This window comes from Mus caroli, chromosome 4 (genome assembly GCF_900094665.2).
Source record: "Mus caroli chromosome 4, CAROLI_EIJ_v1.1, whole genome shotgun sequence".
In the NCBI taxonomy this organism is placed as follows: Eukaryota; Metazoa; Chordata; class Mammalia; order Rodentia; family Muridae; genus Mus; species Mus caroli.
Genome location: NC_034573.1, coordinates 51,760,148 through 51,785,772, shown reverse-complemented (window position 1 = coordinate 51,785,772; position 25,625 = coordinate 51,760,148). Strand labels below are relative to the sequence as shown.

At 40.6% G+C, this 25,625-nt stretch overlaps 1 protein-coding gene across 7 annotated transcripts in view; it reads right to left on the bottom strand.

The window, feature by feature from the left end:
* The window catches only part of Musk (muscle associated receptor tyrosine kinase), an 85,995-nt gene that overhangs the window by 6,024 nt on the left and 54,346 nt on the right, over positions 1-25,625 (bottom strand). For 2 of the 7 annotated variants that reach the window (XM_021159727.1, XM_021159729.2), the window contains 7 exons: positions 22,171-22,330; positions 18,774-18,780; positions 12,303-12,566; positions 10,733-10,908; positions 10,085-10,108; positions 1,168-1,366; positions 575-766 (listed from right to left, as the gene is read on the bottom strand). In XM_021159727.1, the coding sequence (XP_021015386.1) occupies positions 575-766; positions 1,168-1,366; positions 10,085-10,108; positions 10,733-10,908; positions 12,303-12,566; positions 18,774-18,780; positions 22,171-22,330 (1,022 nt within the window). Of the gene's footprint in view, positions 1-574; positions 767-1,167; positions 1,367-10,084; positions 10,109-10,732; positions 10,909-12,302; positions 12,567-18,773; positions 18,829-22,170; positions 22,331-25,625 lie in introns of all 7 variants that reach the window. The other 5 variants (XM_021159730.1, XM_021159728.1, XM_021159731.2 and 2 more) reach the window with 3 other exon arrangements.

The following is a 25,625-nucleotide window of genomic DNA, read 5'->3' as shown; positions in this document are numbered from 1 at the left end:
AGCTCGTGTCTCTAGCTGCATATGTATCAGAAGATGGCCTAGTTGGCCATCAGTGGAAAGAGAGGCCCATTGGTCGTGCAAACTTTATATGCCTAAGTACAGGGGAACGCCAGGGCCAAGAAGTGGAAGTGGGTGGGTGGGGGAGCATGTGGGGGACTTTTGGGATAGCATTGGAAATGTAAATGAAATAAATACCTAATTAAAAAAAAAAGATTTACAATAAAGCCTGTGGAGGTAGAGAGAAGGCTTAGAACACTGCTTTTCCAGGGACCTCAGAGTGATTTACACGCATCTCTAAGTACCTCCAGTTTCAGGGAATTCCCCGCCCTCTTCTGGCCTCTGAGGGCACTGCACCCACATCACAGACAGATGCAGGCAAAAAAACCAATACAGGTAAAATAAAAAATAAAAGCTTACAAAACAGTCTTCAATACAAACACATGGCGTAAAGAATTAAATAACTTGATAATAATTTGTATCTATAGTAAGTAAGTCTAATAATCTGGTAATTTTCCAAACACCGTAAATTCTAGCAGAGATCCCCCCCCCACCCCCACCCCGTGGTTAACTTTACCTTGCTTGGAATACCCTTCCAAATGCCCCCTCTCCGATGTCTCGGACATACTCAATGTTATTCCTCGGATACTCCAGGCTGAGCAACTTAGGATTCAGAAGGAGTGGCATCCTCTGGTACATGGGGTTGGGATGGAGCCTATCCAGCAGGAGCTCGGAAGGCAACGTGGTAAGGGTCACCGCGGTCGACTCTCTGCGCGTGAGAGAGGCAAGATCAACAATGACCTCTGCACTTAGACCTAGGTCCTTAAAGATACTCAGAAATACATAGAGCTAAGATGGCTAGAGGCTCTTGGGCTTGAGAATAAAGTATGTTGTTCTGTCTTCGGTCAATAGATTTTGTCACCATCCGTATCATCAGCAGCAGCAGCGGGAGAAGACAGGATAAAAGAGTAGCCTTTTCCATCCAAATGATGATTTAAGTTCTATCTCCTATAAAACTGACTTTGGAACATGTGATCTTTTAAAAGTTCAAAGTAGGGATGTCTACTTGTAAAGCCAGGGTCCAGACATCAGCGAGACAATTGTGGTGTGACAGACACTTCTCAACCCCAATTCCAAAAGTGAGTACGTGGATGGGGCTGCAATCCTCACCTTTTCTTATTTTTCCACTCTTTCCTCCTTCGGCAGCAATAGAGAGTAGCGATGGTGAGAAGCGCAAACAGGGCAAAGCTAGACACGATGGAGATGATGACGGTCATGGAGTACGCAGGCGAGACGGCAAAGGAAGAGGTGGAGGCAGGCAGGTTTGGAATGTCCGCGCTCGGCCTGGAGGACGTTATTGACGGGAATGCTGCAAGCAAACAAGAATTCTTCGTGCTTACTTTGGAACCATTGGAAATCAGTTTTTGTGGGGAAGCCCTGGCTACCACAGCCTTAATAATATGCTAGGGTGTCAGCTTCTCTAGAGCGTACCAGGCTCTGTTATCTATGTATAAAGTGTAGCGTTAATAATCCAATAAGGTTCATTTGCAAGGAAGGGGAGATCCAGAGGAGAAATATGCTTTCCTAAAGAAAGGCAAACCCCAGGCTTAGGCTCCTTGTCTTCTGTGTATGACTGACAGTGCTCAGAAAATTATACACTAAAAATAACTAAAAATGTTTTCATGCAGAGACTGCAGGTGAAGATGAGAACATTGTGTGTGTGTGTGTGTGTAGTAGTAGGTTTATAAATAATAAAAAATGACGAAGATGAAAAATGAAATCATAGGAACATAATGGAGCAGAAACCAATTCACCTAAACCATAAATTCTCATCAGACTCCCCTGTAAGAGGCCAAGGAGATTTAAAATCAAGTGAACTCTGCCTTTGTGCTGGAAATCAGCAGGTGCCACCCTACTGCTGATCTGCTTGCAGCTTCCAAGCACGGTAGAGATATTTAAACAACCTCAGCGCACATACCTTGACTCTTCTGTGTACAGTGAATAACGACAGAAACATGGACACAAGATATTTAGCACATGACATAAAAGAGTCTTGACATCTAAGAATCAACTTTGCAGCTTAAAAGGAGAGATTATTTTTTCAAATATCTGGGAATCATGAACAGAGTGGCTAATGCCAGGCCACAGAGAAAAACCTCAATTACTTTCAAAACCATAAATCATAAAGCTCTGTTCTCTCACCAAAAATGAATATAGTGAGAGATTAAATAAAATTCAACAGGACTATGAAGAAAAGAAAGATCTGTAACCTTTCTGGTTAAAAATATTATAAGTAGTCACTCTTATAGGTCAGAAAACAGAAGTCTTAATGGCATATGTGAAATTTGTCTAAAGTTGTATTCATTGATAAACTCATGGTTCTATCTTCTTCTGTTAGACACAAGGAAGAGGATGGACGGGATGTGAGACTTTAGACAAGTAACAGTAACTCTTGAGAACAAAGGGAACCAGGGACATGATGGAATCCATATGCAAGCAGAGGTTGCTAAGGGAGACCACACATACCACAAATGACAGAGAAGAGCAAAATTTCTAGTCTTTTAAATATTTAGAACATGGTTTGATGAGTGGAATTTTAATTGGAAAAGACAACAAAAGCCACGAACGCAGCAATTAAGAAAGAAGAGGGTTATCTCAAGAGACTCACAGATCAATAAAGACAAAATAGTACATAATTATGCAATTACATTTGAAAATCTTAGAGAAAATGATAGGAGCACGGTAGTTACCGAACTTGAATTGAAAAATATACATGAGTAGAGCCATAAGCAAGAAATTTCTTTTAAAAACCATTGTGTAATGGCAAACATACTCTGTGAGACTTGGGAGAGGTAAAATTCTAGTTATCACAACATGTCCCATCTAGCAAACATTATTTTCACCTATTAAGGAATCTACAGTGCTAGTAGGCAACCCAGAAAATATCACAAAGGGAAAGGGCACACTCCAATTATCTGACAGAACTTTAGAAGTGTCTAAGTGAGCAGTTGCTGACAGACCCCAACACAGGAAGAGGATTCACAATCAGGAAGACATTAATTAATATAAAAAAATCAAAAACACAAAAGAAAAACCCATATTCCAACAGGAGCCAATGATATTTGGAAACTGGCACTTTTTAAAGTGACGGTTGTAAATAGTGCCACAGAGTCTGCCTTCTTAGTTTAGAGTGGGGACAGCTCAGCACTTCCGATGGAACAAAAGAAAACCTTTAATACAGAAAGTGCCCAGGGCCATTTGAGATACAGCATTCAGGAAAGTACAGGTTAGAGGGGTGTTTATGTATGACTTCTAGTCTAGGAGCGGACATGGTGAGTACCCCTGGCTACCATTGGCCAAGCAAGTGTTTTTGAAATCCAGAGGTCAAGCACAGTCCCTGCAGTGACTTAGGAAGACATGGGGCAGGAAGATACTCAATACGGCAGTAAACATGTGCATGGGATTAGTGACAGCTTGCCTTACCAAAACACAGCAGTGGTGGGCTTCGACTTCCCAAGTTCTAACCCTGGTCCACAGTCACCCCAAGCTTCTACAATCCAAAGGAAGGTCTGACAGACTCAGCTAAACTTCCCATTCTAAATGCAGTAGGAATCACTGTTCAAATATATAGATTATTATCTATTCTTATATCTGGGTATTACAGAGCTATTCATAATGTATATAATATGTGAGATAGTATAATTTGTGAAGTTGATATGGCATAATTAGGAAGTATATGAGTAATTTTTTTCCAAAAAATATCAGAAAATTGCCTCTCTGGATAAAGCCTTTGCTACCTAAGAATAAGGATGTCTAGAGCCCAAGTGGAGAACAGAGCATGATAGCATGTGTTTGTAAGCCCGACACTGGGCATGGACACAGACAGCTGGGTCCCAGAGCTCCCTGGCTGGCCCATCTAACCAATGGGTGAGTCACTGCCTCCAAAAAGTAAGGTGGTTAGTGATACAGGAGGACATCAACATCTATCCAGTCTCCACATATGCGTGCATCTACCCTCACACATGTGCACACACATACACAAACCACCCACATACACACAAACACACACCAAATTATTATTAAATAGATTTTAATGATGGGTTCCTAAAAAAATTCATGATCACTCTGTAAGATTCACTTTTTTTTAATGAAAGGATTTAAATTGTTTGATCAGTAGTTCTGCTGTGTGGATTCAAAGATTTCTTCTTTTCTGGGTAGTTCTGTTATGATTCTCTGATTGTTGCTCATAAGAACAAGTCGCTCTGGGTTTCTCCAGAGCCATGTCAATCACCTCTCTGGAGCCAAATGACCCAACCCGATTACCATTAAATTTCCTTTTTATCCTTAATTTTTCTTTAATACATTTTATAACCCTATCTTTTTTCTCCAATTGCCAAATGATCATTCATCCTTACACTAGCATATTGATTATTGTTAATGGTTTTTAGAAATCAGGAGTTTTATGAACTAAATTGTCAAGGAGGAACCAATCGATAAGCAGATTGCTAGCAACGAAATGAAAGAGGATGTTATGAAAGTAGTAATGGGATACACAAGAACATGTAGGGGCAGTAATGGTATGGTTTAGGCATACATGCATCTTCTAATGTAAATTTAAATTAGACATAAATAACAAAGAGACAACACTGGTAGAAAGCTGCTATCATTCAAGCATTTGTATTTCTTGAAAAGCCATATATGATTCATGCCCTTATCAAAGAGATCTCAGAGGCCTCCCCTTCTGCCATGTAGGGTTTCAATGAGAAGATAGCAATATCTGAAGCTAATCAACTGCAACCCCATGTATGGTCCTCACTTGACACCAAATATGCCTATGTCTTAATCCTGGACAGCCAGGATGTGTTTTACAAAGAAGAAATCATATGTCCTGGGTCGGAACCAAGCTGCTTGGTGCTTCTCCAAAGGTGCACCTGCGGGTTTCATTGCTGCAGCTGGAATACCTACCGTTAAGGCAGATCTCAGCTTTGGGTCACAAGAAGGTCTCACATGCCAATCAGAGTTATCTGACCTTTGCACCAAAGCAAATGGAAAAACCACAGGAGGGTTTTTAGTGCCGCAGTTAGTCAGCTTTGTGCATGAGGAAGATGTCTCAGTTGCAACGCAGACCTCCATGACATCATTCCCAGCATGGCTGATCACAACCTCCTGTTATGACCTCCTAAGGTATCAGAAAGATGTACACCATTGGGTATCCCCCCCCCCACACACACACACACGCACACTGGTAAAGAGAAAATCTAAAAGCTTCAGTCTTGACAGAAAACAAAATCAAACAAACAAACAAACAAACAAACAAATTATAAAGACAAAAGTCCAGACATATGAAACTATTTTGCTTTCCAAACTAGGAGCTAGAAAAGGTGCAGTTACTTCTGCAGACTAGCTAGAGACTTGCAGCGTTACCCGAGGTCTTCGTATTTTGCTATTTTACCTCAGTGATTGAGGTAAGATAAGACTATTGGATGATATTTACCCCCTCAAGGATTCTCTCTCATGACCTGCTTTGAGAAAATACACAAAACATCTCTTAACTAAAGACCACATGAATCTGAAAGAGACTTCAAAATAATAATAATAATAATAATAATAATATGGTGTTTCTATGGGCATCTCTTTTAGAACGAATCTGTTACAACAACCAGGCAAGCTTTTCATGTGATGCCTTTGAAATTTAAAAAGAAGATAATATCCCTTCACCAGGAGTCCTGCCTGGGTACAGGAGGTGGCCACTTCAGGGCCCATATCCCCCACGGCCAGGAGTTTCAGCTAGAGTCACCCCAATACTCTCCCCTGCTCTCCCTATATATGATTTCCCCTGCCTCACTCCCCTCCCCATCCCCTCTACCACCCAGTTCCTTCCTTCCATAGACCTCTCATATCTATTTTGTTTCCCCTTCTGAGAAAGATTCAAGCATCCTCCCTTGGGCCCTCCTGGTTATTTGGGCTTTAAGGGTCTGTTGATTATAGTGTGGTTATCCTGTACTTTATGGCTAATATTCACTTCTAAGTGAATACATGCTATGCATGTCCTTTTGAATCTGGGTTACCTTGTTCAGGATCATATTTTCTAGTTCCATACATTTGCCTAAGAAATTCATGATGCCCTTGTTTTTAGTAGCTGAATAGTATTCCATTATGTAGATGTAGCACATTTTCTGTATCCATTCTCCAGTTGAGAGACATCTACATTGTTTCCAGTTTCTGGCTACTACAAATAAAGCTGCTATGAACATAGACAGCAATTCACCCACAAAAACCTTCAACCCAAAATGTTTCTTGCCTACAAGATGTGCAGTGACAAAGAGGAGAGACTAAAGGAATGGCCAACCAAGACTGCCCCAAATTGAGACCCATTCCATGGGCAAGAACCCTGATACTATTAATTATATTCAGTTATGCTTGCAGACAGGAACCCAGCATAACTGTCCTCTGAGAGGCTCCATCCAGCAGCCAATGGAAAGACATGCAAAGACTCACACCCAAGCATTAGATGGACCTGTGGGGGGGTCTTATAGAAGAATTGAGACAAGGATTGATGGGCATGAAGAGGACAGTGTTAACTGACCTGGACCTTAGGGGCTCCCAGAGACTGAACCACCAGCCAAAGAGCTAGCACAGGCTTGACCTAAACTCCCTGCACATATGTAGCAGATCAGCAGCTTGGTCTTCATGCGGGTCCCCCAACAACAGAAGCAGGGGCTATCTCTGAGTCTGCTGCCTGTTTGCCTACCTGCGAATGCCATCCCCCTAAATTGTCCACCTTGTCTGCCCTCAGTGGGGGAGGATCCACCTCGTCCTACAGCGACTTGTTGTGTGTGGAGGGGGGGTGATACTCAGAGGGACACTTAAAGAGGGAAAAGGTGGAATGGGGGGAAACTTTTGTGAGGAGGTACTGGGAGGAGAGGAAGGGCTGATACTGGGGTGTAAAGTGAATAAATAAATACTTATTTTTTTTTAAAAAAAGAAGATAATAGAGAAGCATAAGCTATAACGATGTAAAAATTAGACTTTGATGATGTAGCCCGAATCAGACAAACTGGGGCTTGAATATTGGCTTTCCCCAACACTGGACAGGTCATGTGGGACAAGCCGGTTGACCTGTTTCTCACATTGACTAGGATGTGGAGTGGAGCATGGTCATGGCACACACTCTTATAGGGCCGTGGGGGGCTTAGGAGAGACTGTGTACCCACCGTACTAATCGGTTTGTCAGGATTTGGCACACAGTCATTCACTGTCCAGGTTCTTGAATGATGAGAAAGTTGGAAGGGACAAGAAAATGGATGGAGTGTAGCTCTCCATAACCAGAATAAGCCAGACTGCACTTCTCTTCTTCAAAGGTTTTGAAACAGAGGGCATGTTCCCTGCTGACTGTGCCTGGAAGGTATGTGACATCCCACAGAAGAGACCAACAGTATGCTCAGCACAGAGTAATGTAAATATCTCACAGTCATGACGTGTTCATGGAGCTATTTCACTTCAGCAAAGATACTAAAGTAAAACAAACCCAGAAACTACTGGAACCCTAGTTTCCATGTTTGAGCAAGAAGATGATAAGGCAAAGATAAAGAAGGATTAAAAAAACCCTCCCTAATGCCCCCCCCACCATGAACTAGAAACGATTTTTGGAATTTATTAAGAAACCAAAAAGCAGGACCATCAAGATGGCTCAGTGGGCCAGATGTTTACAGTTGAGCCTGGTGCACTGAGTTTGATTCCCAGAACTGACTCTCATAAGTTGTCCTCTGACCTGTGGATGCATGTGAACACACACACACACACACATACTAAATGTAAAAAGATCTTTTAAAAAAAAAAACCATAAAGCAAGGACTATTTGAGGACTCACTATATTCCATAGAGCACAAGTTGCTGTGTGTAATAAGGACACGTTGTTAGATTACTGACCCACTATACGATGACAGAGATGACTGCTTGCTTTTAACTCAGAGAGCATAGACATAACCCACCTACATGCAGAAAAAGCGATCCCTTGACAACATTTGGAGCTAATTTTCTCAAATCTATCAAACATCTCATGAAATTGTTTTGCAAAGACTAGGAAATTAGTATCTGTGGCTAGTTTGTGTTGCTCAGTATTTCGACTTGTAGGAGCTATGTCTCTCCTTCTTCCTGTGGGTCCCAGGGATTGGTCCATCAGGATTTACCCTTTGAGCTGTTTTGCTGGCTCTTCGGATGACCCTTTTAAAATCATTTGGTTTAATGTTGCAAGTATTATACTGAAAATAGGGTATTCTGAAGCAACAACAGTAAAACCCAACTGTGGTGGTATGAATGGAAATGGCCTCCGTGGTCTGATGTGTTTGGATGCTTGGCCCATAGAGAGTGGTATATTAGGAGGTGTGGCCTTATTGAAGTGGGTTGGAGGAAGTGTGTCACTGTGGGGGTAGGCTTTGTGCTCTTCTACACTCAAGCTATGCCCAGTATGGTTCACAGTCTCCTCCTGCTGCCAGTGGTAGAACTCTCAGCTCCTTCTCCAGCACCACATCAGCCTGCATATCACCTTTTCCCCACCATGATGATGATGAAGAACAAAACCTCTGAAACTGCAAGCCAGCCCCAGTTTAAATGTTCCTCTTATAAGAATGGCTGTGGTCATGGTGTCTCTTCACAGCAATGAAAACCCTAAGACACTCAAAGGAGAGTATTGTATATTATAGCTTGGGAGAAAGGATTTGGAGTCTTTTTACCTCAAAGAAGTGATAAATAGGTACCTAGGAGACAGGCTTATCTGAATTTGAATATTCCGCAGGATATTAAAACATGATACAATACTCCTCAAATATGTCCAATTTTATGTTGTCAATTTTAAAAAAGTTAAAAGGAATCTCAAATCCTAGATTGCACTCCACACCAAACACCCCAGGATGTGTATGTGGGGGACCCAGGCAGCCACACTGTTTTAAGCTTTCCAGCTGATATCAATGTGCAGACTGAACAGCCAGTGCATGGTGGCACACATCTGCGATCTCAGAATTCCAGAACCAAAGCCAAAATGTTTGAGGCCATCCTGAGCTACTTAGTGAGACCATAACCAAACACATCCAGCATTGAGGATGTGGCTCAGATGTGGAATGCTTGCCTGGCACGGAACTGGCCATGAACTTGCTCCTCATCAACACCCAAATCCCACGTCTATTTGAGCACCTTCAAAGAAGGATTGGAAAATTCCAGTTCTTCAGATAAAGACAACGGCACAGGTTGGTCTTGAAGGTTTTCATTTTTTAAAGGACACAAAGGTGGGCGGGTAAAGAAAGGAGCTTGATCTGGGAAATGTTGAGTAGAGGGGTACAGAGGATCAAATTATGTTGTGTAAAACTCTCAAAAAGCTACTAATAAATGTGCACAGTCAAAAATGAGATTCCTATGCCATATTAAGACACAGCCAGAAACTGAGACTCCAACGGCATACTAAGAACGTTCCTCAGTTACCTGCAGAATGATCAATTTTAGAGTTAAAACAAAATACTTTGAGAAGTGGGAATGTAAGTGATTCATTGTCCTTTTCATTTTCCCCCTTTGGTCAAATAACATTAATATAGAATTTGTGTATAATAACTCAAGGACCAAAAGAAGATGAAGAAAAGAAAAAGAAAAAAAAAAACAGTACACCTATTTTCAAAAAACAAAACAAAACAAAAAAAAAAGACTTGTCACAAATAAACATCACAAATCATCTCAATAGAGGAAAAAAATAGTATTTGTTTCCATCCGAAAATAATTACATAATATAAAATTGTGACTGCAGAATCAGAAGGCTACATATAAGCTTGGCTGATTTTGCAAACATATGAAATATAAAACAGGCAACCATCTTGAGGTGGAAGATAGTATTTGTTCTATTCACTGAGTGTTACACACATTCTCTATGTTCTACTTAGAAGCTAGAAGCCAAGGGAGTGGATGTGCTCTGACACTTGTGCATGGGCGCTAATGATGCTCGCCTAGTACATTGTGTTCTGGATTTAGGGAAGTGTAGTGTAAATATACATGCACGAATCCACTTACAGACACAAATTTCAGAGGCACAAACAAAATTACTTACTTGTTATGTTTTCTTTTTTATAATCTGAGGGGGAAAGGATAAAAATTGGTTTTAAGTAAGCATTAAGATACCTCTTAGACCCTGTGAGCTACAGCTAAGAAATGTGGCTTTCTCTCTCAGCGTTTAAATGAACGACAGAAAAGCATTCAAATGTGAAGAGTGCGTCTTTGAAACTAAACCAGTCCTCATGCAGTGGCTCGGTTGTGTTTTGTGAGGTCAGCGTTTTCAAACATGTGGCTTATTTCTGCATGCTTAAAAAATCTGCATCGTTGGCTAAGGAAGAGGATTATTTCTTCCATTACGCCATTTCTCTGACAAACTATGAGATGTTTCTTAGCCATTTTTGCATACATTCCAGAAAATGTTACACTTGTAAGCTCCTCTATGAAATAAAGCAAGATCAAGCAGCAGTTAAAAGTGCCCTTTGATTCATTTGAAAACAAATGAAATGAGTCTTTATGAAAACCTATGCAATTAGGAGAGCATTAGGATTCTGCAACTATGTGTGTAGAAATGGCAAAGCAAAAAACATTATTAGAACAGCCTAGGAAGCCTAAAAATGTTAGGTGCTTTAAGTACACACGTTCCTTGACTGAAAACAGTAAACATTGCCTTAACTTCCAAAGTCTGGAGGAACTCCTTTGTTACCTAAATATGGCAGTCTCGTGCAGGCTGTGGGGTCCCGGTGCATGCTGGGAAGCTTGCTGCACTCCGGTACCGGAAGGAGATGCATCCCAGATCTGTAGAGGCCCCGGTGGGCCTTTCCTTCCATTGCCTGCCATTCCTTTGCACAGAAGAGCTCCTTTACCGCCAGGCAGTACTCTCTGAAACAGTGTAAGGCAAGAAGACTTGATGAATCATGACGAGTTGAAGACAAACTTAAAGCGGGGCTTAAATTTTGTATTTTTGAAACATCATTACATCGTAAGTGTTTTTCCTTATAAAAGCAAATTTGAAATGAATATACCTTAGATAATACAAGACATTAAAGATACGGTGTTCTGTGCTATGAAATGAAATACTCTCTTGCTAGTTTTTTTTTTTTCTTCAAATTTAGAATGAATTAGAAACAAGTCCTGGTATATCCTCTCTCAAAGTTCATATTAAAAATAAAGGTATAGGGGCTGGGGCTCAGAGGTTATGAGCACTCGTTTGTAACCTTTGCAGAAGACCAGGTTCAATTCCCAGCACCCATATGGTGTCTTACAGCCACCTGTAACTGTAGTTCCATGGGATCCAAAGGCACTTGTATGGTGCACATACATGCATACAGGAGAACATTCATACACATAAAATTGAAAAAAAAAACCTTAAAAAAATAAAGATACAGAAACAAGGTTGGTTGACAATTTAATGAACATACAAACTAAGAACAGGGGCCATCACCTCGGGGCTGATGGGCAGAGATCAAAAAGGAACACACTACACTTCAAAGTTCTGCTTGCTTTGCTCCTGGAACCAGCAGCAGTTCCTGTAACAGCTTACAGGAGCGTTTTGGGTTCCTTAGCCAGCCCTTCCCTGGAGAAGCAGAGTCCTGCCCTCAGGGTACAGCCCTGAGGTCGGGACACATGTAATAATCGGAGATGCCGAAGAAGGACTGATTGGGTTAACTGGAATTTGGACGTTAATGTCTGTTTGAGTTTATTAGGACAAACTTCATCAAGAGAAACCTGGGTAATTCCAAATTAAGATTGGTGGGACTAATAATAAGAGGATAATAGTTTAAAAGGGAAAATAATTAAAGTACCTAAGGGCTTGGATTTAGCCCAGTTGTAGATTGTTTGTGTAGCATGTACAAGTGTACACACACACACACACATTCACTCACATACACACTAAAACACATACACATGCTCATATACATGTGCACATGCATACACACACACACGGGGGGGGATGACAGGTGTCCTATGTTCTTATCAAGGAGGGAATTGTATTTGTGTGTATGAGTATATACATACATATATCACAGAGCTCATTTTGTAGTGTACAAGACAACTTTCTGACTGAGCCAGACTCTAATATTTTCAGAATATTTATATCATAGATTGCCGTCTGTGCTTATAATGGGAGGACTTTTGTCCTTTTAATTATTTCTTTTGGGTGAATGGCAAGATTTGTTTGACCTACCGCTCATGACAATGCCCTCTCTGGCAAACTCTTGGTATATGGGGGAAAAAAAAAGAAATTTCTTACTCACTCATTTTCAAAGTTTTACCTGCAAACGGGCATGGGAGTAGGTACCACTCCAGGGCTGCACTCTTGGAAGAGGTGGTTACACAGCAGAGCCTCAGCAGCTGGCCGGCACAGTGGACTTACAGCCTTCAGCTCATTCCATGCAGTGTGGATCAGCAGCTCCTGGGCATCCTCGGGGTCCGGGTAGGAGGTGTTGAAGAAGACAAGAGCATCTTTCGCCAGGACTGCATCACACACCTCCCCTCTGTACTGGGCACAGTAGCCTTGGCTGTCTTTCTGTGACTTACTGAAAGAAGTGTCAAACAACAGCACCATTCATATGCAGTTTCTTGACATGCATCCTTTCCCCACCCCACACACACACATCTGCATCACAGAAATAGAGACTGTCCTGGCAAATGTATTGAAATGTTTCTTATGAATATTCTCCCTATTTCCAGCACCAACTGTGCCAATCTCAGACTGTGACAAAGATCATGGAAAGGTTTGGAGATGGTCAAGAGCTGAGTGAATTTGGGCATTTTGGTTGGTTATGTTATGCATAGATATGATTGTTCTTACTACAGTCAGCTTACATATCTCTTGCATGTAAACTGGTATAATCCAAGAGAAGCATTCATTGCGTGGATCACAGATGAGAGAACACAACAATTGCTCCCAGGGACAAAGCTTGAAGCTTTAAGACCAATCTATTTGTTACTGCTTAGTACATTCCCATCTTGACTACAGCACTTGTTTACTGGGACAGTGGTAACTCAGAGACTCACTGACAGTACTTACTGAATATTTACATGTGTAGGAAACATCATGGTCTACTGTATTCCTATGGTTTCCATCAGACCTCTATCATTAACTGCATGGAAAACTTAGATCATTTTTTTTATTTAAATGTATATTATTAATTTTAGATGTTTACTATTAAGATTTAGCTTTGTGTTACCATTACATAAAAATTTTTAAATAAAAAAATTCAATCCACTGAAATTCGTGATCTTTTAAATGGTTAAGGAACACCATTTGAAATTGAAAAATTGACACTCTATAAATCAATACTGGTCTTTGAAATAAACATGTTAGAGTGGGACACAAAACATTCAAATCCAAGAGTTTCAGTTTGGGTTGGTCATTTACTAATTTGCCATCAGGATCCCGAGGTACTGTTTAATTCAGAGCAGATATTTAAAATAAAAAGGCCTTGAATAAGAAAATAACACAGGAAACTCGATCTGTGCTAGCACTGAAAAAAAAAAAAACATTTAGAGTCATGGTTGGGGAAGTTAAAAAAAAATCAGAATAGTAATGAATAAAGCAATAGCTCATCCTGGTTTGCAAAGGGTCCGACATGTTGTTACAGTTCGGTAAAATGAGAGATGAATACGAGCAGGAAAAAAAAATCTTGTTCCATATAAAAGTTAGATAATTCTTCCCATGTCTCTGACCTCAGAGTTATTCATCCAGGCCCTTACACCAAGGGTTAACTACTGACATAAGCTAATTTTTGTTTTGGGTTTTCCTCATGAACATCAAAATACAAGACACATTGGTGGTTTTCCTGTAATTGCGCAAGCAAAACACATTTTTTTTTGGAAAGAAAAGAGGACACTATAGTGTCCTTTTCTATAGAAAATTGATTTTAAAAATGACCTCAGAAATAAGGAAATGACCTAAGACATAAGGAATTATTTACCAGTTCTTCTCTGAATCCCTGCTCTCCTTATTGAAACCTTAGCAGATCTTTGGGACAATGTTAGTGTGACTTAAAGAAATGAATCCCCACTTTTTTCTTTTACATATTAGCCAAATAACCCCAAAGGAAGAATAAAAGAACAAAAGAGGGGAGTCAAATGTTTTGAATAAAAACTTTAAATAGCACACATGCTTTGATTAGCTTCACAGTCCAAGCATATGCATGTTATATATATATATATATATATATATATATATATATATATATATACATATATATATACATATAGACATTATTAATGTTTATACAGATACATCTTATATATCTAGAAATCACCACTCCATCTACCTACCTGTGAACTACCTAGTCACAGTTTTGACATTTTAACTTCTTTTTCTTCTTTCTTTTTGAAGATATTTATACAACTCAAAATTTCCACAGCTATCAAAATTTAGATATCAGACAGGGAAGCAAATTGAATCATTTAGTCCACAGACTTCCTAAATCTATCAGTAATAATAAAATAACAAAAAAAAATAATAATCAACCCTGACTTGCTCCCAGCAAGAACTGGTTTTTGAGGTGAACAGAAAGCCTCCAACACACCCTCCCACTGCCCCAGTTTTCTGCGGGCTTTTGCACTGGCCACCTGAGTCTGTGTATCTCTCTCTTTTTTTTTGTTTTGTTTTGTTTTGTTTTGTTTTTCGAGACAGGGTTTCTCTGTATAGTCCTGGCTGTCCTGGAACTCATTTTGTAGACCAGGCTGGCCTCGAACTCAGAAATCCGCCTGCCTCTGCCTCCCAAGTGCTGGGATTAAAGGCGTGCGCCACCACCGCCCGGCTTATCTCTTTAGCTCCTGAACTGCTGATAGGGCCATCTGACATGCAGCTGGCTCTGTTGCTCTTTGAACACTAGGGCAGAGGTCACAGAGGTCCCTGTACAGAATGCTGATTATTCTGGAATGTTCTGGTAGACTGTCTCTTAAAAATAAGAGTTAATGTTGCCCATGGCACCCGTTCCTATATGACCTCCTGGCAAATGTCCTTCAGTAATGGTAAGAAGGTGTGTTTGATCCAGGATACCTCCCGCACCTCCTTTTATTAAGACCAGCTCTGCAGTCAAAGGAACATTCGTGTGACTCTTCCCCTTGTCTCTCCACTAACTCATGTCTGAATCCCATTTTCAAATATTTCCTTCCGGTTTCTATGAAGGAGGCACCATCTATTCCCTTTGAACTTTGTCCAGAGGCATGTCCAGTGACGCAGCTATGTCCTGTTTGGATACTGACCCCCCTCCCCCTGCTGTAGTGGAGGTACACTTGATCGCTCTCTGTCTCCTTGGCTCTTCCCTTACATGGCCACTGTTGCATTTCCCCCTCAGAGGTGATGGCCTAGCTTCCCAGTCGGTGCTCAGCTTCAAAGCAGCTGGCAGGGTTTCATTCTTTCCTGTTGGCTGTAAGGTGTTTCGCTTGCTAAGGCTGAGGCCAGCAAGTGCAACTCAAGACGTTAATTTAGACTCAATTCTTAAAGAAATACGTAGACTCAAAAATTTTTGATAATATTTTAAAACCTTGGAGTGTGGTCAATACAGGTACTCATAGGCACATGTTCTTAAATCTAAGTTAAATGTTCACTTATGCGTACCATGATGGGCACTCTTTTTTCAAAGTAGCATATACATGGCATTTCTTCAGTCTTTAAGCAAAATTTTTGTCTTTTTAAATAACATTTAATTGATAGAAGCTTTGTATGGCATGTATAACAGGATACTTTGAATTGAACTAATTAACATATGTATAATTTCAGATGCATATTACAATTTGTGGTAAAAACAGTTAAAAACTATTTAGTGATTTAAAAAAAAAAAAAAAAGAATACTCTACATAATGTTAGCACAAGTCACCTTATCCTATGGTAGTCCTCTTCAATCTGTTCCTATGTGTGACTGAAACTTCATATCCTTCATGTTTTAAAGTTTATGGTTTTTATAGATTCTCCCTTCTTCCTGAGAGCTAAAAATAGTATCTACATTTTAAGTGGTTGTAGAAACTTAAAAGGAGAATATCTAGTGACATGTGAGAACCACATGAGACTCAACTGTATCTCCACAAATGAAGTTTTATTTAAGAGGAAGCAATTGTGCCTGTTTATACACTTTTCATGGCTGGGTTTCTGCTAAACTAAAAGGCTAAGAAGTTTTAATAAGGTCTGTATGGCTCACTGAGGGAATATATTAATATCTGACCCTTTATAGAAAATGTTTGCCAACCTCCGCTGTTGCATTCTGATCAAATGTCACTTTGCTGAACTGCCAAGCCCGGTGTCCTCAGCGAGGAGAACATGACCTTCCTGAAAAACCTCCTGTGCTTCCTGAGAGCGCAAGTTAAGAGCTGTTTACTATACAAAATGCGCTACAGTATACGGAAGCAATGTTTATTATTATTATTAAAAACTAAAATCCAGTGAAAATTGATTTTACCTCTCCCAGAAGCTAAGAGAAAGAATATATGATTGGCTAGGTAGGGAGTGGGGGATGAGCTACAAGGGGCTGGAGGACAGGGTGAGAATATGAAAATAATACACTATATTAAATTCTCAGAGAACAAATAAAATTAATATATTCCTAAACTAAAAAATCATGTGTGTCCTAGACAGATGTTTTATATATTATATATTTGTATATACTAGATTATATTGTTCATACACAGAAATATCATAATTGAACTGTAAATACATTTTTGTGTCCTGCATTTTTACCTCATAGCTATTGTCAACCTTTAAAGCTGTGATGCTACTCAATTTCCTTCATCAGTACATAGATATGTTGTTTATACGCTATATCCATGAGTGCAAGTAGTTGTGAATAGTATCCATAATTCTTAATTTCCTCTGAATAGGTTTCTAAATGTGGATGGTTTTTGTCTATAGATACAACCATTTTAAGACTAACAATCAAAGTCTCTGAGTTGGAAGTTATAAAACAGCCATTTTCCTCACTATTAGTAGAGTTTGAGGGCGTTTACATTATCACAAGAAGAGTGTCTGGGGTGGGCAGCTCTTTTTTTTCTTAAGCCATGGTCTCACTGTTGCCCATGGTGGCCTGAAAAGTTCCCGACCTTCTGCCCCAGCCACTGGGTGCTGGGGTGACCTGCACAGCCCTCAACCAGTTAGAAACTGTTCTTTGACTGCATTTGTTTAACTTCCAGCACGTTTAAACGGCTTCATTTGACTTTACTTCCATGCAGATGACTTGTCTACTCTTTTAGTCCTGGATTTTATTTTACTTTATTTTATTTATGATTCCATTATTACATTGTCTTACAATTAGTCTTTATGTGCAATAAAATAAAATAAAATAAAGCCTCCAGAGACTTGGAAGTATATAAATTGGTTTTGTGTCTCCATTTCTAATATGTTTACAGTACTTGTTTTATTTATGTATTTATTTATTTATAAAGCTGGGAAGGCCGCTGTGTTAACAGGCTGCTGGTGTGTCTTCATTGTCAAATGGCCTGACTCTTACTTGCCTGCACTATATGGCCCATCAGTAGACACTGGGTTTCACTGTTAAGTTCTTGAGTGTGGGTGAGAGCTGGGGAGCCCCTTAAAAGCTAACAATCGATCTCCAAAGAGAACATTACAGCTGTGTATCCATTCAGAAGGAACCACATTTTACTGTGTATTGAGTTATTTTCTCCATGGAGTTGGAATCACTGTCTGGAGTTTTATATTCTTCTCAGTTTCTGTGCAGTGGCTATGAATCTGAATTCTGGAGTTTGTCTGTCCAAACTTTGATGGAGGCCTAGCGCTTTGTGACCTGTATGGTCTGGCATCTCTTGCCGCACTTGGATCCTGGTACAACAAAGTACAAAGAATAATACTTCTCCCTAAAGTCCCTGTAATGTCAAAATGAGAACAGGTATTAGGATAGTAACTGCTGTGGTCAATACTGCTATTATGGATTAATCGTCTGTACTTATACTACATGGGATTTTTAAAGCTTTTTTTGTTTTGTTTATTCACCTGTTTGTTTTGTTTTGTTTTATTTTGTTTGGTTGGTTGTTGTTGGTGGTGGTGGTGGTTTCCTGAGACAGGATTTCAGTTATCCTAGGCTGCTTTTGAACTCCTTATCCTTCTTCTTTTGCCTTCTATGTCTGACAGCTAAACACCACTAACATAACTAATTGTTACACTGTTATTTCTTTCATTCATTTGTTTGTTTTGAGACAAAGTATTATGTAGGACAGACTGGCCTCAATTTCATCTAGGCTATCTTCAAACCCACTCCATAGCCCACTCTAGTCTTAAACTTCTGATCCTCTTCTCTCAGTGATGAACTTCTGTGTCAGATTACCACACAGAATTTTTAATGAAAGTCAATTTTAGCAATTCTGCATCTAAAAACAACCACTGTAAAGAAAAACTTCTATAAGTTGATTTCTTTTAATCTTTTGGAAAAACATGTATAAAGGAGTTTTGGAGTCAGTCTTGAGTAGTATGTTGAGATGTCTCATTTCTGCTGAGTCTCCCGTGCAGCTTCTCAGTTCCTTTCCTGAAAATGGGAAGAGTCATAGTCTCTGTTTGACAGATATCTGCTGAACAGCATCCAACACATGGGAAATATTCGGTTGATATTAGTTACCTTTATATTCATTTTTATCATCTTGTAAAAATACAAAAAAAATACTAAATGATTTTGGACATTAGAAATGCCTAGAAAATTTATAGTGCTTAGCAGGCAAATCTTTGACAGGTTGAATTAAAACCATAAATGATATGAAACATTGTAATAATAATGGATGCTTACCTCCATTCTGTCCATAGGAAAGAAGTATCCATAGGAAACCATGGAGGAGGGACAGAAAGGAAGAAAGAAAGAGAGAAAGTCAGCGCACACACTCATCTTAACCACTATAAGATTCTATGAGGTTCTCTGCTTTTACAAGGAAGCTGGAAACTACATTAGCAGATAGAGTTGGAGGTGATTAAGACAGTATTGTCCAGGGAGCTGTAATCTTTTCAGACAAGAGCAGCCATGGGCACCACTGGCTACACATGAAAGAAAATACCCATTGTACCAAGTTTTGCAGTTAATAGATAAAGTAGACAGACAGATAGGAAAATAGAAGAACAAGATAATGATATATATATATACATATATATATTGACAAATGGTAGTTAGATAGATTGACAACAGAGATAGACATAGATGTATGTGAAAAGATATATGATAGATATTAATATGTATTACTGGCCCTGGGAATATGGTTTCTGATTGCTAGCTGTATTATTATTAGTCATCAGAGAGAGGGCTGTCTATTCAGGAAATCCATTTGCTCTTTTCCCTATAAATCCTCTTCTCCTTTGATATAAAGGAGCTAGAACAGAGGGAGCCAGCTGTACAACAGCAGCAGGCCACACTTCATCTGTTCTCCCAGGTTCCTGAAGGAATGGCTGCCTATCAGTGGGCAGAAGGGAGAAGAGAATTTATAAGGGGATAATAAGACTGGAGGTTTAAACTAATTAAGTTACTTTAATTAATCCTTAAACATCACTCAAGTTGTGGAATTTGCCTAAAAGCTGTAATAATGAATTTGATTCCCTAAGGGAAAAGAAGATTTTAAAATGTATAATTTCTCAGCGCCCACTGACTGGAGAAGAGTAACAGTTTTCTCTGTGTGCATGTCAAGTCTAGATTTCAATATACTGGTTGCACATATCATCTTTAAACTTGCCACCTGTTTCCTATTGAATTTTTCCTATTTGAAATTTAACACACACACACACACACACACACACACACACACACACTTGATCATGGTGTTAGCTGACAAAGACCCCCAAACTCATATCCTGCCCCCAACATAAATTGCTTAGCTGAGAGACCGAAGCCTTCTAGTGCTAAGGAAAGCTGTATTTCTTTAGAAAAAAATTCCCCATCACATTAGTACTGGAAACTGACAGACTCTGGAGTGACCATGGGGGAAATGTCAAGAACTGTGTAAGGTCTGTAAGATTTCATTCCACCAGGGAAGTCACTGGAAATCACCAAGAAATGCCTCAGACTTAATTTTAATTCTAAAAAATAAAATCTAGTATGTCTTCTGTTGAGTTACACAGGTTAGGCTGAAAGACTCTCATTTGCATTCAGAAGATGCTACTGGGGCTGAGGAGATGGCTCAGCAGTTAAAACACTTGCCGAATAAGGGTGGAGGGAGTTTGGATCCCTAGAAACCCACAAGAATTGCCCAGTGGGTGTAGTGGTCACCTGCCATCCCAACCTCAGAAGGCAGAGACAGGGGATCCTCAGAACAAGCTGGCTAGCAAGTCTAGCCAAATCTGTGCATCTGGGTTTAATTGAGAAACCCTGCTTCAATGCCTAGTATGGAGGTGCAATGGAGGATAGACCCTAACAGCAACTTCTAGCCACCATTTGTGCATCGACAGTCACACAATCTGTCCACACACATGCAGGGAAAAACACATAAAATTGGAGATTGGAGGACACCATTGAAGTATCAATCCCTTTCTTCCTTGCCATCTAGAGAAGCAACGGAGAAGGAAGGAACAGGAACTCTAGCCAAGGATTATCACTAAGAAACCAGGAACTTGCACACATGGGACCCTCTGAAGACTGACAATGCTAATATTTATCTTCCATCTAGGGGAAGAGCAAGCCAAGCTAAATAACATCCATGCATATGCCTGAAATATCCCTGTGTAAATGTGCTCACCCTTTCCTTATAATATATTGCAATCGCTAGTGTGTACTAACTGGTTCTACTCCAGCACCACACTAGGACGCTTGCAGACCTCAATTTTACCCTGGCAGGCTGACCTCTTCTCTCAGCACCTGCCATTGCCACTGTGTTCTGGATGTCACGTCTTTTCTAGGCTCCTGGGCCATATTCAGCACATTTAACAATTGCATACAAAGTCCTTTATACAAAGCAAAGTATGGTGCAAATGGTAATCATTTTATAAATTATCTTCAGTATGTTGAATCTCTTTGTGACTCATCATTGCTTGAAGAAGTGGTATACTTTAACTGGTACAATGACCAAAGACCCTATAGAAAGACAGATCCTACAAGGAGGTAGTAGAGGGAGCCTATTTTCACCTTTGTGGGCATGCTCCTGAGGTCTAGCCTTGTCTACTGCTACTTACATACTCTGTGGTCTCTATTTCAGATTAAGAATCATAAGTACTATTAGAAAGTTCCCCACTGGGGAAGATCAAAGAAATAAGCTGTAATAAGAAACAGCAGACTCCAGGAGCTGGCCCTGAGTCTGCCCAGTGCTAGCTTTACATGTCCGGCCAAACACCTCTTGACTGATCCTTGAACAGAAGGCCTGCTATGAGTCTAACATGCCTGGCATTTCCTGATACACAGATTATTTCCACCTCTAGGAATTCCACAAATGTGCCCAGAAGCCTTTTGGATATTTAACTTTTAAAAATAACCCTTCACAACACAATGCAGGTAGCCTAGAAACACATGTGCCAGCTGTTTCCCATGAAAATACCTGCAAACCCTGTTGTCACTTGGATAACACAGGGAAGTAAAATACAAACAAAACAAAGCAAAGCAAAGCAAAAGAAAACAAAACAAAAAACATGGTAAAAATGCCCTTAAGGAACAGCTGTGTGGAACTGGTTCAGCCATGTTAAATATCTATCAACTCTCTGAGGGCCTTGGGAAGCTTGCTTAACCCAGAGAGGTGGGGACAGGAGAGGTTCTAAAAGAGTAGAAGGAAGAAGAAAAGAAGGGTGGAAAGATAGAAGGAAGGAATCAAGAACCAAGAAGGGAGAAGGGAGCAAGAAAGGGAGGGGGAGAGGAAGAGAGGGAGGCAGAGGCAGAGGGAGGGAAGGAGAGATAGAAGAAGGAGGAGAGAGGGAGGAAAGACATGAATAGAGATAGGGAGGGGAGGGGAGAGGGAAAGAAAGAAATTAAAAGGGAGAGAAAGAGAAAAGTAAGGTTCTGTAAGTTGGTATCCATCACTTGAACAAGAATGTTAAGATGTTGTTTTTAATGCAACGAAGTCAAAATCTATGTCTCGACCACCCATGTGTGTCAAAATGAACAAGGGCATAGCTTCAAGGGGGCTGGGGTGTTGAAGGGGGTTTTACCTCTGCCTCCCTTCCAGATGCCATGCAGTGCCAGCTGCCCCTCTTCTGGAGCACTGTAAACACGCAGCACCTACCTGCTATGCTGACAGTGGCTGCAGCCTTTGCGGTACTGAACTTCTCTCCATGCTTATTGGTAGCTATGCATGTGTAGAGTCCTGGCTTTGTGATGAAGAGCTGGAGTCTTGAGTCAATCACTCGGTCTTTCACACTCTCTTGAATGGAACCTGAAGAAACCTGGTGGGTGTGAGCAAAATAAAAGGTAGAACTAGATTACCCTCTCCTAAGATACCACATCGGTTGCCTGGAAGGGTAGAACATTTAAGGTATGATCAACAGGCCTGGAGAGAACTGCAAATACAGAAACAAGCTCCCTGTGCCTAGGCCCAAGTCCTTGTACTACGACTCCTCAATCCCCCTCTCATTCTCCACCCTTTGATCTAGACTAGCCAGTGATGTGTTCTGAGATTACTGACAAAACTCTGGCACATTGTGGCTTGCTTTCTTTTTGATTTTGGACCCTGGGTCGCTCTGTGAATAAACTAGAGAGAGCTTGCTGGATATGGTAGTTTGAATGAAAACAGCCCCCATAGGCTTATAAGGAGTGCCACTATTAGAAGGTGTGGCCTTGTTGGAAGAAGTGTGTCAACTGAGGGTGGGCTTTGAGGTTTCAGATGCTCAAGCCAGGACCGCTGTCTCTTCCTCTTCCTGCTGCCTGTGAATCCAGATGTAGAACTCTTGGCTCTTTCTCCAGCACTGTGTCTGCCTCCATGCCTCCATGCTTCCCATGATGATAATGGACTAAACCTCTGAACCAGTAAGCCAATTAAACATTGTCCTTTATAAGCATTGCCACGGTCACAGTGTCTTTGCACAGCAATAGAGACCCTAAGACACCGGGGTATGAAGTAGATATGTCCTGTCTATCCCCTGGGAAAAGCACCAAACCACCAAACATACAAAGAAAGATATTCTGGACTAGCCAAGACCCACCCAAACTGCCAGGCATGAAAGCAAGACTAGCCCAGTATTTGCCAATCCTGCCTCAAATCAGCAAAACTCTCAGTTGACCACTAACTTGTGAGTACTAACAGTTACTATTTCACTTCACTCAGCTTTAGCTGGTTGGTGAGATGATGATGGATAACTGATGACATTCTTCATAGATGCTCTACAATTTATCCCAATCTGCAGACAAGAGTGAGAAGTTTTAGACTCTATAACATCTGGCCATTTCTCTATAAATGGGCATCAGGTTGATAGATGTGTAGTAAGAAAAGTGGTTTATAAGGCCAAGGCATTCTGAGGCACAGCATACAAAATATTCTGGACCCTCAAACCAGAAGTCAAATGTTCTTAAAGAGCCAGAATATCAATATATTAACATGGATTTGACAGATTAACTACATAAATGCCTATTCATTAGTCATTAATTTAACTATATTAAACACTGCCTACAGTTTTTAAATTGTTTAAATTATGTTTTTGTTTCTTTTCGTAAGTTCGTGGCCATGCCCATGCCATGGCATGGGTGGCAGGGTGTGAGTTGGTTCTCTCCTTTCATGGTGTAGCTTTTGAACTCATGTCATCAGGCTTGGTGGCAGGCACCTTTACCACTGGCCCAAGACTATCAACATTTTCTATTCAGTTTTGGGTTAGAATCTGTACCCTGTTGGTCCAACATCAAAGTCAATGGCTTTTAACCACTATGTTCCCTAGTCCTTCAAAAGAAGGCAAAAGAATTGTTAGCAAGCAAGTCCAGTCACTTGGATCAGACATATTTTCAAAGCCTCATGTGTGAAAGGATTGTTTGGCAGCCTTGGTTTTGGGGGTTAGGCCTGGAGTTGCTCTGCATTCAAATACTGGTCCCCAAGAGCTAGTAGCCCTTCAATGAGCAGATCCTCACATATACCAAGTGATGCTATATAAATCTTGCTCCCTAATTTAAAGCTATTGGTTAAATAAAAGTGGCTACAGCCAATTACTGGGAAGAATAGAGGTAGGCAGCTTTCAGTTATCAGGCTGCAGTTCTCAGGTAGGGATAAAGTGGAGAGGAGGAAGAAGGAGACTGCCATGAGGCCAGATGGATCATTAGCATGTGGCCAGGAAAATGAACAGGTTGTTGGGATGGAAACAGACTGGGCAAGAAAACAGCAAGTACTTGGGCATCTCAATTGGGGAATTAACAGTCTAGTACATAGCAAAATAGATAAGGGGTAATTTACCTGATCATTGTGCTAGAGCTGACTTTAAAAATCCATTGAACTCTGCCTTGATTATCAGGGAGCTGGCAGGGTCATATTAAGAACTAATGGAGTTTAGTACAATCCATTTACACTTCGTAATATTGGGAAGCTGAGAAAGCATTAAGAGGTATAACCAAGAAAAAGTTACGTCATCAAGCATGTGGTTTCGAAGGGGATGTCAGACCCCCTAGCCCCTGTTCCTTCTCTGCTTCACAGCTGTCCTGGGGAGAGCAGCCTCATCCACACCCGCCCACAGCAATAGAGGTATTGTGTTGAATCACATCCTAGAGAGGAAGCCAAGTGACTGTAGTCTCAGACTTCTGAAACCATGAGCCAGAATGAGTCTGTCTTCCATGTTACGTTGTTTTCTCACCAGAAAGTGAATGCTACAACCTCAACAACCTCAACAAATCAACAAATGTCATTGGTAAGATGGCAGCTTATTTTGAACCGCTAAGCCTTTCTTCTATATTCTTAAGCACTGTGGCACATTTTCAATAACTATTCATTAATCACCACTACTTAGGTGAAGGGGAAATGATACCAGTTTGAAGGAATTTCAAGTGACTGAGAAAAATTAAAGGATTAGCCAATGATGTTTTGGAAGACTGGATGTTGGCACCACGGTGAGTTCAGTTTGGCTTCCCTGGAATAAATTCCTCAGTGTGAATATGGCTAAGAATGGGAAATTTGAAGAAAGTTATCTTACTGTTTTGTATGCATGTTTTCTCAGACTAGCAAGAGGGGAAACTTTGAGATGTGATCATCTTTCTTTATTTTTTAAATGTGTGTGTGTGCATGTGTGCATGTGATGCACATGGATGCATGTACATGCGTGTGTGTGCACAGGCTAGGGTGGGGTGCCACAGTGCATGCGTGGAGGTCAGAGGACAGCTTTGGATGGCTAGCCTTGCTTTCTGCATTGTTTGAGACAGGATCTCTTGCCTACTGTATCCAACAGCTTCCAGAGGCTGTCTGTCTCTGTCTCCCACATCTCTGTAGTGGCTCTGGGATGACAGATGTGAGCTTTTACTTCCAGATTTTATGTGGGCTCAGGGCATTCAAGCTCACGTGTTCATGCTTATGTGCCTTTTCAGATACACCTAGTTTATGGCCAGCATTCTTCCTAATGTCTAATGGCTTCTGGTCCCCAGCACTAGACATTTTTTTGTAGCAATTAGTTAGTGGAATTTTGTTCAATTACCATCTTTGTCTTGCCATCCTCTACCCTCATTGCCAGTCTCTATCACTGAGAAAACATCCCAGGTCAGATCAAGTGTTAGGGC